Source organism: Stegastes partitus, unplaced genomic scaffold (genome assembly GCF_000690725.1).
Source record: "Stegastes partitus isolate 25-593 unplaced genomic scaffold, Stegastes_partitus-1.0.2 Scaffold54, whole genome shotgun sequence".
Lineage (NCBI taxonomy): Eukaryota > Metazoa > Chordata > Actinopteri > Pomacentridae > Stegastes > Stegastes partitus.
Window position 1 is genome coordinate 51,330 of NW_007577785.1, and position 16,824 is coordinate 68,153.

Below are 16,824 nucleotides of genomic sequence, written 5' to 3' on the forward strand. Positions count from 1 at the left end.
TTCCTGGGACAAAACAAGCACTTGATCAGTATTTCATTTGCTCCGTTAAATATAGACTCCTTTTATTGTAAATAAATACATTGAATAAACATTCAGAATAAATAAATGAATATGGCATTATGAAATAAAGTTCCTGAATTTAAAAAAGAAAAATATAGTAATAATTTTAAAAATAAAAAACTTTTTGCATTTACATACATTTATTGTGTTATTTATTAATTTATTGATTTATCATTATTTTTCATTTATTATTACTATTTTAAATAAATATTTATTTATTGATTGATTAAAATGTAATAAAATGGACTCACTCACTCCAGTTCCATCAAGTCACAAGTCAAGGTTATGAAGTGCATCACTGTCACAAAAATCTCTTTTTTCCAAGACAGTAAAAACAGCCACAGACTGATATCAAGATATTCGTGAACTAATAAGTCCACTGACATTTTTTCTCGGTATTTTATTATTCGTGTAGATATGCAAACCTCAGTCACTTTAAACACTTTACCGCAAAATAAAACTGATGTTGGTGACATTACAAAGTAAAACAAAGTCACAATACCTAATATAAATTAATGTAAATCTAATACAATACATATCTCATGACATACAGGCCGTTGTGGCTCAAGTGGTAGAGCGGGTTGTCCTCCAAGGTTGGCGGTTCGATCCCCTGCCCCTCCACAGTCAAAATGTCCTTGGGCAAGACACTTAACCCGAAGTTGCTACCAATGGCAGGCAGCACCTTGCATTGTTGTATGAATGTGTGTGTGAATGGGTGATTGAGAAACACATTGCAAAGCGCTTTGGGTAAAAGCGCTATGTAAATGCAGACCATTTACCATATAGCAGACACTGTGATTTATTGCAGTGGCAAAATTATTGGTGGATGCCACTTGTGTTTTACCTGTTATGATCTGTCAAATTCTATGCTATAAAAAATCTTTTCGTTAGGAGCGATCACTGATGCCCTTGACTGAGTCTGATATTTTCTTTGCAATGAACTAAATGTTTGTCCAAAACATATACACCATGCATCTGCAACAAAACCTGTGGTGAGTTGCACTGAAGTTTTAGAATGGTAAGATTGCAAGAAGATTGATCTGTTGTTTGTATGACATTGTCAATTTACATAGATATACTTAGCATTTTGTTTTGGCTGAAATATTTTGCATTGAAAATTTACACAGTTAGCAGTTTGATAAATAAGTCTGATTCTTCCACAATTAGTTCATTTTTATTACAGTGCCAATTTAATTACATTATTTGTTCATTTGTATGGAATACTCTTTTATGCAGTATCCAAACAAATACATATATTCATAAATATTCTTATGAAATAAATAAAAATGGCTATGATATAAATACATGTGGCATTATGAAACAAAAGGCCCCTGAAATAAAAGTAGTTTTTGAAATGAATAAAATTAATGTGTTTAGTTACATTATTTAAACATGCACTGCCTCTTTCCCGCAGAATTTATTATATATCCAAAGTTAGAAATTTATTTCATGGTGAATATTCATTAATATATGTACACATTTATTTTTACGTGTACTTTTTTTTTTTTTTTGCCTATCTTCTATCTTATTTTGTTTTAGTTAGTCAGATTTTTAAAAAAAAAATCTTTTCCTGTAAAGCACTTCAAATAACCTATAAGTTTGACAAAGTTCTATATAAATAAACTTGTTTGTTATTTAATACTGAATAAAACGGTATTCCATACGTTTGAAGTCAGTATAAACTACGTTTAGAAATAATCTGCAATAACTTGCTGGACAGTCTTGAACGCAGCCTTGTATCACCTGCAGCCAGCGGGGGTTCAATGCAAATGGGCGGTGTTTTATCCTGGATAAGGAAGACCGACCATTCAAAGCCATATTTTCCAGCCTGTCGGTGCGGTGTCGACTCTCGCACCATGGCTTTGTTGATGTTTAACTGTAAATACATGTCATGGCCGCAGTTTTCGGAGCAGTAAGGCGCGCCTGTTGGTGGTAATCCGGCCTGCCGTCCTGAGTGCTGTCTGCAGCGGTAGGTATGCTGGCTAACGCCGACAGCTCCGAGAGAAACTGGGCAGGGAGTTGGTGCGCAGAGCATCATCTCAAGGGAGGGGAGGCCGAGTAGAAAATAGGTGTTTATCCTTCAAGTAGACACCTCTGTGGTAACGTAACTGTAGGACTTGTTGAAACACAGGATGAACAAGCACTTCTTTAGCCACGTTGAAGATGTAACTTAGCTTTAATTAGCTTGCTAGCATCACTGCTCTGTTAAAGCTAAAGTTAGCACAGCTAGCTGGCCGAGAAGCTACCATGTGAATTGAAAGCTATCCAGGACTTTATAACAACCTTAATTTAGTTATGCTTCCTACAATGCATCCCTCTTCACGTAGCCACTGTTAACCAGTGATTATTTTGTGTTGCTGCCTTTAGCATCTAGATTTGGGAAGCTAGCTACTGCTAACGTCATTAGCTATTACTGTTTGAGCATGAGAGTCTGTTAGCTAATGCGTGTCAAAACTGTTACAAATCACTTTTTGCCCGACCCAACACTTATACACAGAGGGATAACTTTATTTAAAGAAATTATTCGCGAGATTTGAGGGAAAGAAGTGAATTAGAGGATAGGATGGTAGGAATGAAGATACGTTACTACAAGAGGACAGACACTGAAGTTGTGTTGATGAGAAGATGTTTCTCTGCCTCTGCTCACACGTACAGAAGTGTATAAAACCGGCGTGACGCATTACTTCAACATCTAGGTGCATCTTTACTCTGTGTAGCCACATCTGTCAGAACGTATAAGATATAACCCTATTAAACAAATCCTAAATCATATGCCCAATATGTACCCGTGTGCTGTGCTGCTGTCATCTGTTGTGTCAGACTGCAACGTTTATCAGACATTTTCAGGAAATGATCTAAAAGATAAAGTGCCCTTAAGAATACAGAGTGTATGTGAGTGAGTGCTTTTCTAATCAGACAACTAACACTTTATGTCCCTCTCTGGACCTGACACAGTCAAAGACACACTGAGCATAAACCAACCTCTGTGCGCTGGTGAACTTGCATACAATGCTGCTAACAAGACTTATTAGAAATGTCATTTCAATATCAATTTGTCACAGTTCTTCAGAGGCCAGCGCTGTGTTTTACCTACACATAGCCAACATTATAAAAAGTGTCTGAACTACCTCAAAGCAGTCCAGATCCAGAGACTGTAGTGAATAAGAGACACGCCCAGGTTATGGATAAATAATGTATCACAGGGAAATGTTGTGCAGTATACGTTCATATTGATTATTTTAACTTGACTACAGTTTTGTTGATGCTTGTCTGTTTTGTATCATCTAGTGTAGATGCCTTGGCTGAGATGAGTGTGAAGGCTTTTGAGCTTGTCCCCGCTGTGGAGCGAGACCTCCTCATGGGTGACAAAGCTCGCATCAACATTGAGTGCATTGAATGCTGTGGAAAGCACTTGTACGTGGGCACCAATGACTGCTTCATCCACCACTTTCTGCTGGACGAGGTCACTTCTTCCAAAGGAAAATTGAGTTACTCAGCTCAGAAGCTGCTACACAAATACCTGGGCCTCAAGAAACCAGTCGCTGAGCTTCGGGCTGCTTCTGCTTTGGAGCGCCTGATTGTGCTTTGCGATGGGATAGTGTTCCTCGTCGACATGGTGACACTGGAGACTGTACCCTCAGCGGCAGGAGGTGGAGCCAAGATCAGAAGTGTCACGGCGTTCTGCATTAATGAGAACCCGGTGAATGGCGATCCCTTCTGTGTGGAAATGGGCGTACTCTCCTCCAAGCGCCGGACAGTACAGATTTACATGGTGTATGAGGACAGAGTGCAGCTGGTCAAAGAGGTGACCACTCCTGAACAACCCTGCGCTGTCAGTCTTGATGGTTACTTCTTGTGCTTGGCCCTGACCACACAGTACATGATTCTGAACTACAACACAGGAACCTCCCAGGATCTCTTTCCTTACAACAGCGAGGAGAGGAGACCTATTGTGAAGAGGATCAGCAGAGAAGAGTTCCTCTTAGCAGCACCTGGTGGTCTGGGTAAGTCAATGCAGAAAAAGACTAACTGCAGGCTTAGAAGGACATTTTTTTAGAATGCTGTGAATTTGGACTCAATCTGGAGCCACAGATGGACAACTCCAAACTGCTCAAGTCTGATTTAAATGTTAATTATTTTGGGCAAGACTACAAAAATATCTAACATTCTTCGAGCTAAAGCCTTTCCGAAATGGAGAGCTTTCACTTTTGCTGTCTGAATACGACCTTACAGTTGTGGGATTGCCTCTGTTTCCCATCTTTGCTTTAATGTTTAATCTGTTTTCTTTATTGAGTTGCTGAAGGCTGTGCTAAATGACATAATATTTTGTTTGTTTTTGGCAGCAAAATCTTTGAAATAGATTTTTTTTAATTCTGCAAACGGAATTATCAGTGAGCATTTAATGTTTTTGGAAAGATATACAAATATTTCTTTCATTGAGTGGATGTTGAAATTGCCTCCTCAGGTATGTTTGCCAATGCAGAGGGGATATCCCAGCGGGCTCCAGTCAACTGGTCAGAGAGTGTGATTGGTGCCGCTGTGTGTTTTCCGTACGTGGTGGCTTTGGATGAGAGCTTCATCACCATCCACAGCATGTTGGACCAACAACTCAAACAGACCCTTTCATTCAGGGACGGACACATTCTGCAAGACTTTGAAGGTATCTTCACATATTGCTTCCCCAAAGACTTTCAGCCTGTGGCATCTAATCAGACCACCTGTTAACCTTAAAGAAATCAAAAGAAAGAAACACTATCAAAGGGGTTCATGGACGTTCAGTCCACTTTCTTTTAATGATAAACAGATAAAATGATGCAAGAGGAAGGAGGAGAACTGCTGTATGAAGCCTTACCTGAAGTTAGCATTATCTTACCTATTTAGAGCCCACCAACTGCTAATATAACATCAATTCTTGAGGTGTTTTGAACCGTCAAGTGCGTTTTGGTGCACACTATTCCCTGAAAAATGGAACTGAGAAAACATGCTTTGGTTCGTAAGTAGTTTGGGGCTGAAATAAGTCATTGCTTTGCTTACTGAACTAAGAAACTGAAACCTTTTAACAGAAAGTGGCTGAAAGCTGTGTCGGGGTCTTGGCTCATAATGGGATCTGAAACACTACCAATCACTTCCTATTACAAACAATATTTCATTTCAGTGTTAGAATTAAAATGTTACTCAGTTTAGCTTTAAAAATAAGAAACTAAATGAATATAAGACTTTGGACAGATGCAAAAAAAGGAGATTTCAAGCATAATGACACAACATCGTTATGTTTGAAACTGAACCATCTCTGAGCTGAAGCGGGAAACCCAGTGTAGAGGATCTTGATTTGCTCTATAGTTCCACTGTTTTGCCTGTAATCTGACCTGTGTGTTGTGTATTTTAGGGAAGGTCATTCTGGCTTCCATTAAGGCTGTGTATGTCTCGGTTCCTCTGCCGTTGGAGAGACAGATTCAAGATTTATTGGTCAGTCACAGAGTGGAGGAGGCGCTGATCCTAACAGAGGGAGCACAGAGGAATATTCCCAAAGACAAGTTCCAGGTAACTAACTGAGTGCTGCTTTTGATTTTTATGGCTGAACTATGTTGAAAAGATGATATTGCGTGAGCCTTACAATGATACTGGATGCCACTAATAATCAGTTAAAACACAATAACTTGGTTTGCACTGAGATTCATAATGCTGACTAATAATCTAAGATGAACTGCGTTATTGACTGTAGTTTTGTAAACTAAAAACACAGTTGTATTCTTTAATGTTATGTTGTGCTTGTACAGATTTTGCACAAAAGAATCCTCCAGCAGGCAGGTTTCATACACTTTGGACAACTTCAGTTTTTGGAAGCGAAAGAACATTTCAGGTAAGAGTCAGTGTGCCCAGCTTTTGCTAAACTCACCTGACATGTGGTTGACCTGTCTGTTGCTTAAGTATGGCAGGAACTGTTCAGACCCAACGATTTCCTAGAAAAGCCAGGTCATTCATAAAGCTTCATCAAATGATAAATATTGAAGATATTACATATTGTAGATGCTTACACTCAATTAATATTGCTGACTTTTTTTCCTTTTTTTCCCCCCAACTTACACATTCCAGTACCTATCAAGCTGTTGTTATTGAATTTAAATCAAATCACTGTTGGAATAAATTGTTACATATGGAACCATAGACATGCACTTGATCAGGTCATCTGTCTAATCCAAAAGTATCTGCCCCATAAGTAGTCCTTATTTTAGGTCACCTTTAGTGGGAACATTTTACTTGCTAATATTTGTGATCCCCAGAAAGCTTTGTAATTTTGTTAATGCCTCCATCAAGGAGTTTATATTTCCAGTGCTGTTTGAAAGTGTAGATTATAAGATATGGTCAGTACTTGCTGACTGCACTACATTTTTGACCTTTACTTCTTTATTGCCTCATGCATTAGCAGTTTTTGTGACCTCACTGTTACATTTTTCAGGAAGGGTCAGCTGGATGTGCGAGAGTTGATATCTCTTTACCCATTGCTGCTGCCAGCTTCCTCCTCATTCACACGCTGCCACCCTCCTCTGCATGAGTTTGCAGATCTCAACCATCTGGCACAGGGTGACCAGGAGAAAGTACTGCGATGCAAGAAATTCCTTATTAGTTATTTAGGAGAGGTAACTTCATTAATATCTGATTTACACATGATTTTCCAATAATACACTTTTGTATTTCCGTTTTTGTAGTACTCTATAGTATGTATCTGACTGTGTTTGTCTTCCTTTGTACATGCAGGTACGAAGCACAGAGGTGGCAAATGGCTGCAGGGAGGACGTGGACACGGCACTGTTGAAGCTCTACGCTGAGCAGGATCACGACAGCCTTTTAGACCTCCTGGCTTCAGACAATGCCTGCGTGCTAGCAGATAGCGTCCCATGGCTGGAGAAATATCACAAGTGTGTATGCTCTTACGTTTTGAGTGGAAAAGACATAAGTTAAATGATTGATCACATTTGAAAAGTGTTTTGAAAATTGCTGCATTCTACACATAGACGTTTTATCACCTCAAGAGGCGTCACTTCTGTTGGATCTCCATTAGCTGAGCTTGCACTTTAATCTGAAACACTTTAAACTGTTAATAAATAATGTTGGAAACTGTGGTAATTAGCAAAAACACCACTGTGGGATCACTGTGGGAATCAGTATAGTTTTCATTAATTATTATAGCTCCAAATTTCACAAATTCCTTGAGGGACAGACTGAGATGGGGCTTTGTTGGGTAAATACTTTCCCTTGCCCCACGCTGTTAATTAACACCCTGGTAAGGCTTTAATGCTATGTCCACTTGAGTCGAGCCAATTTAATTACTCTGTTCAAAGAAATCTTGAGGGAGCGGCTCAGTTTCATTCTGCCTTTTTGTGTCTCTGTAGATATTTTGCACTTGGACTGCTGTATCATTATCATGGTCAGGATTCAGCAGCGCTTCAGGTATGTATGTCTAAATGTTGTCCATTGTTGATATTATTGATTTATTCAGAGGAATCTGCATCAATGCTTAGAAATTAAACATTTACCCTCTCTTTTTTTTTTCTTTTTTTGTTCCGGCAGTTGTGGATTCGTGTGGTAGATGGGGATCTGCAGGATTCCACAAGATCTGATCTTTATGAGTACATCGTGGATTTTCTCTGCTCCTCCTCCAATCTAGACCTTGTATGGAACTATGCAGACTGGGCTTTGCGGAAGGATCCCACCGTAGGTTTCCACAAATGTAACTCTGATGCCAAAATATTAGTTCTGATCAACTTGGTTGATTTGTGGAGGGATGTCATCTGTCACTTTCCAGTGCTTGCAAAATATTTTTTCAGTTTCCTATTAAAAAAGAAGGTACTGAGTTCTTATTGACCTCCCTTATATGATATACTGGCATGCGACTCAGTTTATGGGTGACTTACACAGTGCAGTGTCTAGAAACACTGTAAGTTGTTGAGTGTGTTTTGGTGTAAGCTTTGCAAACTTACTCCTTCATTTCAGACTATTTTGCATTACCTTTGACATTTTTCTTGGAGTGGTACAACAATAGTGGTAATAACCTTACCTTTCTTTTTTTTTTTTTTTTTGTTCATAGACAGGTGTCCACATCTTTACAAAGAGACCTGGAAGGAAAGACCTGCCAGAGCTGAACCCTGATGATGTCATCACTTACCTGGGAAAGGACAGCCAGGCGCTGATTCTCTACCTGGAGCATCTGGTGCTGGAGAGAAGGATACAGGTACAACAAATGGATAAAAAAAAAATAATTCAGCTGGTAATGACAAATGTGACAGAGTGACTGTGTGATGAGACAGAACTCAAAGGTGAAGTGTGAGCAACATGCTAGCAATGCAGTAGCTCTGATACTCTGTGTGTCTCTACACAGGAGGCATTCAGGCACAATATTGAGTTGTAAGTCATTTGATTTTTGCTGTACATCACAAAATGATTATAGTTGTGTGGGGAAAATACAGTAAAATACCCTATAAGTGTAAATAATACAGTTTTCCACATTTAAGGGCATTTAGAGCTGTGTTGTACTTGGCTGTGTAGGCAGCTAAAATGAGTAAAACTGGATCATATCTGTCCTAACAGACATGTGTAAGACAGACAACTGAAAAACACTGCTGAAATCCTTTCTGCATAAACACACACCTTTAGTGTTGACAAGTGTCGTGTCTGTGAAAGTGTCCTTGCCGTAGACGAACTCTGTCCTTGCATCAGAGACACTTTATTGTAGCAGATTCAAACACTAACCTTGCTGCAGGGCAGCAAGCATCATAGGAGGAATTTCCCTGCAGTATCAGTTCTTCAAAAGTGTTGAACTGTATTATTGTCGTGAATACATTTACATGGACTGCAGCAGTCTCACTATTTACCACTTTCTAATTCTGAAAGTACTTTGATGAAGTGGGTCACATGAGACACAATGGGTGGTGCTGTCCTTTACCTCCTCCTTGACCTGGGAGCTAGGTGAATCAGGTTGCCTTTAAACAGTATGTAAACCCTTAATTCCAGGAGTCTTGCACCATAGGTTTAGGTACTTGAGAAAAAGGATGTTTTACAATTTTACATTTAGAAGCTGCTCAGTATGATGTCAGCCTGATCTGTTGATTACTAATACACTCAGTTGTAGAAGCTAGGAAATTAAAGCCTTTTTATGGATATGTCAGAATTTGTTGTGAAGGTGAGGCTGATGATGTCCCCTCTTTCCTTGAGGTATCCAACACTAGACACTGTCTTTTTTTTTTAGTGTACATTTCTAGTATAGCTTAAAGGCAACCTGTTGTAACGTCTTAGAATAAATTTTAAAAAAGCTGCCTAACTTTCTTATGCAAAATAGTGAACAATGTTAATATCAGAATACTGCAAAACGATGTTTTAGGGTGACTGCTTTAACAATTGTATTATTTTTCTCTAAGCACCCTCCTCATGAAGAGCTTATTTGATTTGCATTGTTTGTCTTCCATGTTTGTGAATGCAGAAGGAGAAGTTCCACACACACCTGGCTGTGATGTACCTGGAGAAGGTCTTGTCATTGCTGTCGGAGTCGTCACCAGATGAAGTACAGCTGACCGAAGCTAGAGGGAGGCTCCAAGCCCTGCTCAGGGAATCCAGTCTTTACCGTGTTCAGCTTCTTTTAGGTGAGACAAATATCTGAAGATTCCACTTTTAACATTGAGCTTTCTATTTTTGCATAAAAATAGATTTGGACCAGTCCTTTCAACATTTTGTTTAAGATGTTGTTTAGTCACTTACTTATAATAGTGTTTATGTTGTCATTGTACAGTTGGTTGGTTACAGTTGTTTTGTATTCTTCTGCTCTGGTTAGGTAAAATGGAGAACTGTGAACAACTGCTGCTAGAGCGTGCAACACTACATGGAAAATTAGAAGAACATGACAAAGCACTGCACATATTGGTGCACAAATTAAGAGACTTCCCGTCCGCTGAGGCCTTTTGTATATGGGCCTCCTCCTGTCGAGATTCTGAATACCGACAGCAGCTATTTCACCTGCTCTTGGGGGTGTATCTAGATGGCAGCCTTCCTGCGAATGCTCAGGCAGCAGCGAGAGGTGGCACTGGAGAGCTGGAGATGGCGGCAGTGGACCTACTAAATCGGCACGGCGAGGTGTTTGATGCAGTCCAAGTGCTGCGAATGCTGCCTGAAGGCTGGTCACTGCAGCTGCTGCGGCCATTTCTGGGTCGAGCAGTCAGGGCCAGTATGCACTCCTGCCGCACCTCCCAGATCGCTCTGGGGCTAGCCCACTCTGAAAACCTTCAGCTGCTGCATGACAGGGTGAGAAACCCATTACTTAATACAATAATATGCAAGTTAGTTCAATAATTAAATACCTAATTTTTCCTGTACAGTGACAGCCACACTTGTTTAATGTGTTGTTTTACTGGCTTTGATGATGAACATTTAGGTTTGTTACCAAGTTTGTTATTTGAAACTAAAGATACATTAAGTTTTACAAAGGTTCATCAGCAATAATGGTAGTAAAAATGCTTCACTATTTGTTTTGAATACATTGATGAAGTTACAATTCTCTCATAACCTCTCAAATACACACAGCAAACCTAAATAAAGTGGAGCTTTAAAGATTAGTCATTTAAGTGATTATTCAGAAACTACTTTTATATTATTATTTAAAAACAAGCACAGTTGTAGCCATCATCTTTTTCTAAAATTTGAAACTTATAAGTCTCCCAGATTTAAACTTTTGTATGAAGTAATTAGTTTGGATATGGAACTTTCTTTCCCTTTATAATCTGGCATACAAAATAACAAAGTGTTTCCCATTTATTAAATAAATTGTTTCACTAAGAAATTATTCTTGGCAGGCTATTCATCTTATTTGTAAAAATTTGAGATGAGAACTGATTGAACTTCTAATTTTTAAATTTTATTTAGGTGCTCATTGCTGAATTAAGTCATTGTAACTCTTCTTTTATGTGTGTTTCCCTCCAGCTGAAAGAGCGCAAGAAACCCATCTTTGTGTCTAAAAAGAAGGGATGCCATCTGTGCCACAACACCTTCAGTGAGCCAGCCGTTGTGTGTCTGCCAGGTGGAGTGCCTGTCCATACTCACTGTGTTGCACAGAGAGTAACAGACTCTCCCACAAAGAGACAGTTGACTAATAGCAGTAACCATACGTGAGACTTGACCCTTCAAACAACCATGTGATCTGTGATTAGAGGCAATGAAGTACAGCAGGACGTACTGATTTTGGATGGCTGGGGACTGTAGGGATAACAAAAAGCACAGAACACCAATGTCCATAGTCAAATCTGCTATGGAGTTAACAAGAAACACAAAGAAAGCTGGGCGAGTTTGTATTTGTGTGAGGGAGGAACAGAGGATTTCAGCTATTTATTCATGTGCAGTTATTGTACCACATTTTCAGACTTAAAGTTTCAGTTCTTTGCCCGTCCTGTCTTCACTGGTACAGTTTTCCAGGCTGCTTGAAACACAGAACACACAATATTTGAATCCTGTTGCGAATATTTTTTTGAAGCATGAATAGTATTACAACTGTTTTGGTCTAATCAACCCATATGGGTATATTAATACTGTCCTAACTTGCACATTGCAGTGTTAGGTTTTATTGTGAAATACTACAAAGACTCATCAGTACTGATGGAAACGGAGTCTTTTATGTATATCATTTACATTCTGTTCTGATCTGGTCTCACTGCTGCTTTATTTCCCTTCAGCCATAAGAGCAATGGGTGTTGTATTGCAGTATTTCAGTTTTGCCAGCAACAATTTGATCCAAACCCACTAGAGTTTGAATGTCCTGTTACCAAGGTAAGAAACCTTGTCACGTGTATCGTCTGTGGAGCAGTAACCTTGTAAAACACTACATGAAATCTGGCATCGCTTCACTAGTCATCAATAAGTGTAACTGAAGATCTTAGAATACATCAAGGACCAATCAGACTGACCTTCCAAAACTGATAACATACACCGATGGTGAAACGTGACAGCAAATGTTATGGCTGAGTGAGAAGTGGCAGCTCATGTGAAATCAAGCTTCATAAGTATTGTCTGGCTTTGAGTAAAATAAATTGAGAGGAATCTTCACTGCCCACCTGCCGTCATAAATCCATTTTGTTTTTTTGACCAGGGTATATAAATTGCTAAATATAGTGCACAACAAAATGGAGTACACGTGTGTGCAAAATTACTAAAATGTTAAGTGATTCAAAATGGTGTCATCTTGAAATAATTACTAATTTTAAGTCCAATTGTAGGGTATTTGATCTAATGAATGGCTAAACAGAAACAGGTCTGATAGTCTACATTGAAATACAGGCTCCAAAGTAAAACCTCAGTTCACCAAAAGTCAGCTTGACTTTGACCACTGCAACAGAAGTCCAGTTACAGCAAAATGTATGATCAAGGTAAAAAAAAAAACCCAAAAAAAAAACCTGTGAACACCACCGCTTTCTCAGTTGTGGCCTGCAACATGCCTAAACATGTTAAAGCAATTGCCGCAGCAAGCTAGAAACCATTTTGTGTCATTTCACAATGATGGGAAAGGATACAAGGGTAAGCTAACAATCAGAAACACCACTGCAGCAGTAGTTGGCAGGTATAGCACGAGCCACACCTCTAATAGCACTACCTTGCATTAAGAAACAGACTGGTAAGTCCTACTGACTCGACACAAAGACTATCTGTGGAACGTGATGTTTCGGTGGCGCTCAGACAATGTGAAGGCCGTTGCATGAACTCAAACTCTTCAGATGGTATCCACAACAAAATCAGTTACTGTGGTGCAAAACTGCAGAATAAATGTTGCCAAAGAACATTACAAAGAAACCTGGTATTTAGGTAGCACTTTCTTTGGTCAGAAAAAACCAACCAGCCAGCATGTTTGGTTTGGATAGTGCTGACTGTGATGTGAGAGTGTGCTGGCATAAGGCTGCATGATCACAAAAGGTGTAGAGAAGATGTCTTACGGCACAATGACTGCAAGTTTGTACCAAAGTACTAAATGAAAAGATGACCCCCTATCTTAAGAAACTTGGCAGGTGAGATTTTTTTTCCAACATGAGAATGATCCCAAACACACTGCAGCAATCACTTGAAAAAGTAAAAGCTGACTTGGCCAAATATGCAGACCGACTTGAACAACTTTGGAGTATTTTGAAGTGTAAATCAGAGCAACAACACCCCTCCAGTTATAAACAGCTGAAATGAATCAACTGTGAAGAACAGCCAAATATTTCCCTGTAGATTTGTATGACTGGTATCATCCATACCCAGCAGGATCTGTCATCAAGAATCAAGGTTGATGTACAAAATATAGAAAAATAAATAGAAGAAATAGAATCTCACTAATGAAGATGTACTGACTGGGGTCACACTGAAATTGGACTTTGGGGCTTGTATTTTCAATGTAGTCAATCTGAACAGTTTGTTTCAGTTATACTACAGATCAAATACCCTACACTCAACTTAAACAAACAAACAAAAAAAAACAGTTCTTAAAATGTTTTTTGTTTGTTTGTTTTTTAATATTTAGTGGGTCAGTAAGTTTATGTTATATACTCTTTCATTTGAATCCTTATACCGAAACAAAACAAATGTTTGTTTCAGTCAAAATCTACTTTGGGAAAATTAAACATTTGTTAGTAAGGCCATGAAAAGAGTTGACGTTCTGAAATTAAATTTGGCTCAAATCTTAGGAGGTAATTTGTTCCAAAGCAGTAATATAATTGTAATTTATCTCAGGTATGACTATCTGTGGGTAAATCACTTACTTTTCATAGCTCACCTATTTTAGTACAGAAGATGTTGTGTCCATTTTGTGCAAGCTGTAAAAAACATTTGCCACAAGATGGCAGTAATGTGTAACATGTTGAAAACAAATGGCTTATGGAAACTACTTTACAGTCTTATTCACTTCTACTTGTTGCCCTGAATATGCTTTGAAAATATTAATGGAAAAACTATGTAGAACTGTTTCTGAGAGAACAAACATTTAACTTTTATGTCACACCACCATCCATTCACAAATAATCTGGTCTTGGTTAAAAAGAAATGCTTTGAGAGTTATTGGACCTATGGGATTAAAATATTTACATAATTGCAAATTCATACTTCCTACTGTTGCATCATACATACTTTGACAGTGTGTCAAATTATGTGGACAAGGATGAATTCTTGCTGAATTCTATATGATGGTGACTGTAATGCATGACATTGCCCTGCACATTACCCTTAAATATGTTCTTACTGTCTTACTGTGGTGAGAAAACAAACCATCCTCAACTTTGCTGGGCCAAAGACATACAGTATCACTCAATACATCTTAGCTTCCATAACTGCTTCCTCCAGAGTGCTGGAGTTATGGCTTTAACCTTTTAATCATGACACCTTTCTCAAAAATGGAAAGAAATGGAAGTCAGCGGTATTATATTATCAAGATAGCCCCGAAATTCTTTACAGGCCTGTCATCACAGAACACTGTTCTCTCCGTCTGTACTTTTCCAAATGTTGCTTTTGTGTCAGATAACAATAAAGTGCAACTTGGACCTCATAAATGATTCCCTCAGACAGGCATAAGTAAAGGCATGTTATGTAATAATGTTTATGTAGCTAAATTATGTGAACAGTCAGAATCAGGGACATATTCCTAAATATTTGCTGGAGCTGATGCTTTGCTAAAGAATGTCAAACTGATTCACTTTGTGTTGGCTCAGGTGGTGGGAGATGCAGGGATTCTATAACGGAGGAATGAGGGAAAACTGACAAAACCTAAACATGTTTATGTAAATCTGCTGTACACAATACACTCACAAGTTAAATCACTGTGTACCTCCATGTCTTATTTAACACTCTGTCATCTTAGACATGTCCATCACATAACAGTTATGAGAAACTGTTTTAACTGTTGTCGGGTTGTAATTCTGAGTCATACAATAGAAACCGACATTTATTTATTTTTTAACAAATTCTCAGTTGTCCAGCCTACGGTTTTGCTTGTTTCTCTAGTGCCTGTGCTGTTGATGCTAGCCAATTGCAACCCCTTTCTGTAGGAAAATTTGTGTAAACATTCTGACTATTTTTCTAACATGGAAATTTGAACCTTGTAGATACTCACTTTCCATGACAGAAATTCACTGCTTATGCACAGCATCTTTCTGTCTGAAGAATAATCGTGGCTTGACTAAAAGGCCTCTGCAACATGACTTAAAGAACAAACAAACAAACAAAAAACTGGTCAGTTGTGTGAAAAAAAATGCTGTTTTATAAATATATGTATACTGGTATGTATATACTGCATTTGTACCTGTTTGTTGCTTTCTAAATTGATGCCAATGTGGATGGAGTGTAAAAACTGTAAATCCGTCCCATTTTAATAAACATGAAACTGTATATCAACTCACAAAGTCTCACTTTTTCACATTTCAATAGCTCATGTGTTTTAGCAGGATCGTTGTGTTTTCTTCACTCATATTAGCACCTGACAGAGATTGTGTGCTTGTGGGCTTAATAGTGACAAAAACAACAAATATTAAAAACGGAATGGTAAAAATGCTTGTTTAATTAGCCATGGTATTTGTTGGATACCAATTAACTTCCTAAATGTGGATCTAAGTGAAATCATGAACTTTAGCACCAAAACACCTTGTCTGGCACACTACTCCACCTGCTAACTGTGGTGGCTGCAGGCTTGTTGTGGTGTAGATATGGTGGGGTGACTCCTAACCTGTCTCTGCAAGTGAAAATCAGCCAAACAAAACAAAAAAACATGCATATAGTTATGTGCAGTGTTTCTCCCTCCCCCCCAATTCAATTATGAAAAGGCTTTAACACTGTCTCTTATCAGAGAAGTGTTAATTCACATTCGCTTGACCTTTTGTGGTATGTTTGTTTTATGGTTTGTTTGCTTTTATTGAACAGCTAATTGCTTAATTGATTCTAGACAAGACTGAAAGAAAAAAAAGTATGATGGATTTTTAAAGCCTTGTATCTTTTATAGCCATGTTATTGCTTTGAAACTATTTAATATGCATTTACACAAGTGAAAAAGAGCTGACGTTGCTTATAATGCTGGCGTTACTTCAGTCAGAATGTAAACACAGCAGTGAGGATGGTGAAACTGACCATCTTAATATAGTCTTAAAAAGACTATTTGAAAACAAGCTGTAATACTCCCTATGGGCCATAGCCACTTAGCAATTAAGTAATATAGAAATTCCTACATTATCAGTAAAAGTCTTATACTGAAAATATCACTTGATTAAATGTGCATGACCATCATTAGCAAAGTATAATTGAAGCACAAGAGTTCATTAAAAGTAGAAACTATGCAGTAGTTCACAAAAATGTGTGTACAGTACTGGATTATATGGTCTTATTAAATATAATGTTATGAATTAAAGGACACAGGAGGAACTACACCAACAACAATAATATACTACTCACACTTACATGGAGTAATATTTGTCCTGAAACTTACAAATCTAAAGGAGCAAATCAGCTTGTAAAAAAACAAAAAACAAAAACATTGATTGAGAGGTGTACGTTTTGTTTTTTTGGCACGTTTCAATGAGTTAAAACAGTTAATATTTAATTTGATATTTAATAGTGTATAGGGTGTATAGGGTGGCGCCTGCGTGAGGATATTGGGTTTTAGTACAATATGACTGTGAGAGTGCTTGTGTGGATATTGTAATTTGCCTACTCACAGAAGTCTGACACTAAAACTTCGGACATTCAAAGTGACATAGGGGACAAAAAGGTGTACTAAAG

At 38.3% G+C, this 16,824-nt stretch overlaps 1 protein-coding gene across 2 annotated transcripts; it reads left to right on the top strand.

The window, feature by feature from the left end:
• The first annotated feature begins 1,887 nt into the window (after positions 1 to 1,887).
• On the top strand, positions 1,888 to 15,450 carry tgfbrap1 (transforming growth factor, beta receptor associated protein 1). 2 transcript variants are annotated; one of them, XM_008275513.1, is made up of 13 exons: positions 1,888 to 2,029; positions 3,349 to 4,064; positions 4,526 to 4,720; positions 5,447 to 5,601; positions 5,838 to 5,920; positions 6,518 to 6,698; positions 6,817 to 6,977; positions 7,452 to 7,509; positions 7,630 to 7,773; positions 8,147 to 8,290; positions 9,536 to 9,695; positions 9,884 to 10,350; positions 11,026 to 15,450. In XM_008275513.1, exons 2-13 carry the CDS (start codon positions 3,368 to 3,370, stop codon positions 11,212 to 11,214), a joined length of 2,634 nt encoding a protein of 877 aa, XP_008273735.1. In that variant the 5' UTR covers positions 1,888 to 2,029; positions 3,349 to 3,367; the 3' UTR covers positions 11,215 to 15,450. The 2 variants fall into 2 exon arrangements, with proteins under 2 accessions (XP_008273735.1, XP_008273736.1); XM_008275514.1 differs by having other exon boundaries at positions 3,354 to 4,064.
• The last annotated feature ends 1,374 nt before the right edge of the window (positions 15,451 to 16,824 follow it).

Bases quoted from the DNA above. Each gene is read 5' to 3' on its own strand.
- tgfbrap1 (XM_008275513.1), top strand. From the start codon at position 3,368: ATGAGTGTGAAGGCTTTTGAGCTTGTCCCCGCTGTGGAGCGAGACCTC. The intron at 6,978-7,451 runs GTGTGTATGCTC...GTGTCTCTGTAG, and splicing joins TGGCTGGAGAAATATCACAA to ATATTTTGCACTTGGACTGC. The intron at 10,351-11,025 runs GTGAGAAACCCA...GTTTCCCTCCAG, and splicing joins TTCAGCTGCTGCATGACAGG to CTGAAAGAGCGCAAGAAACC.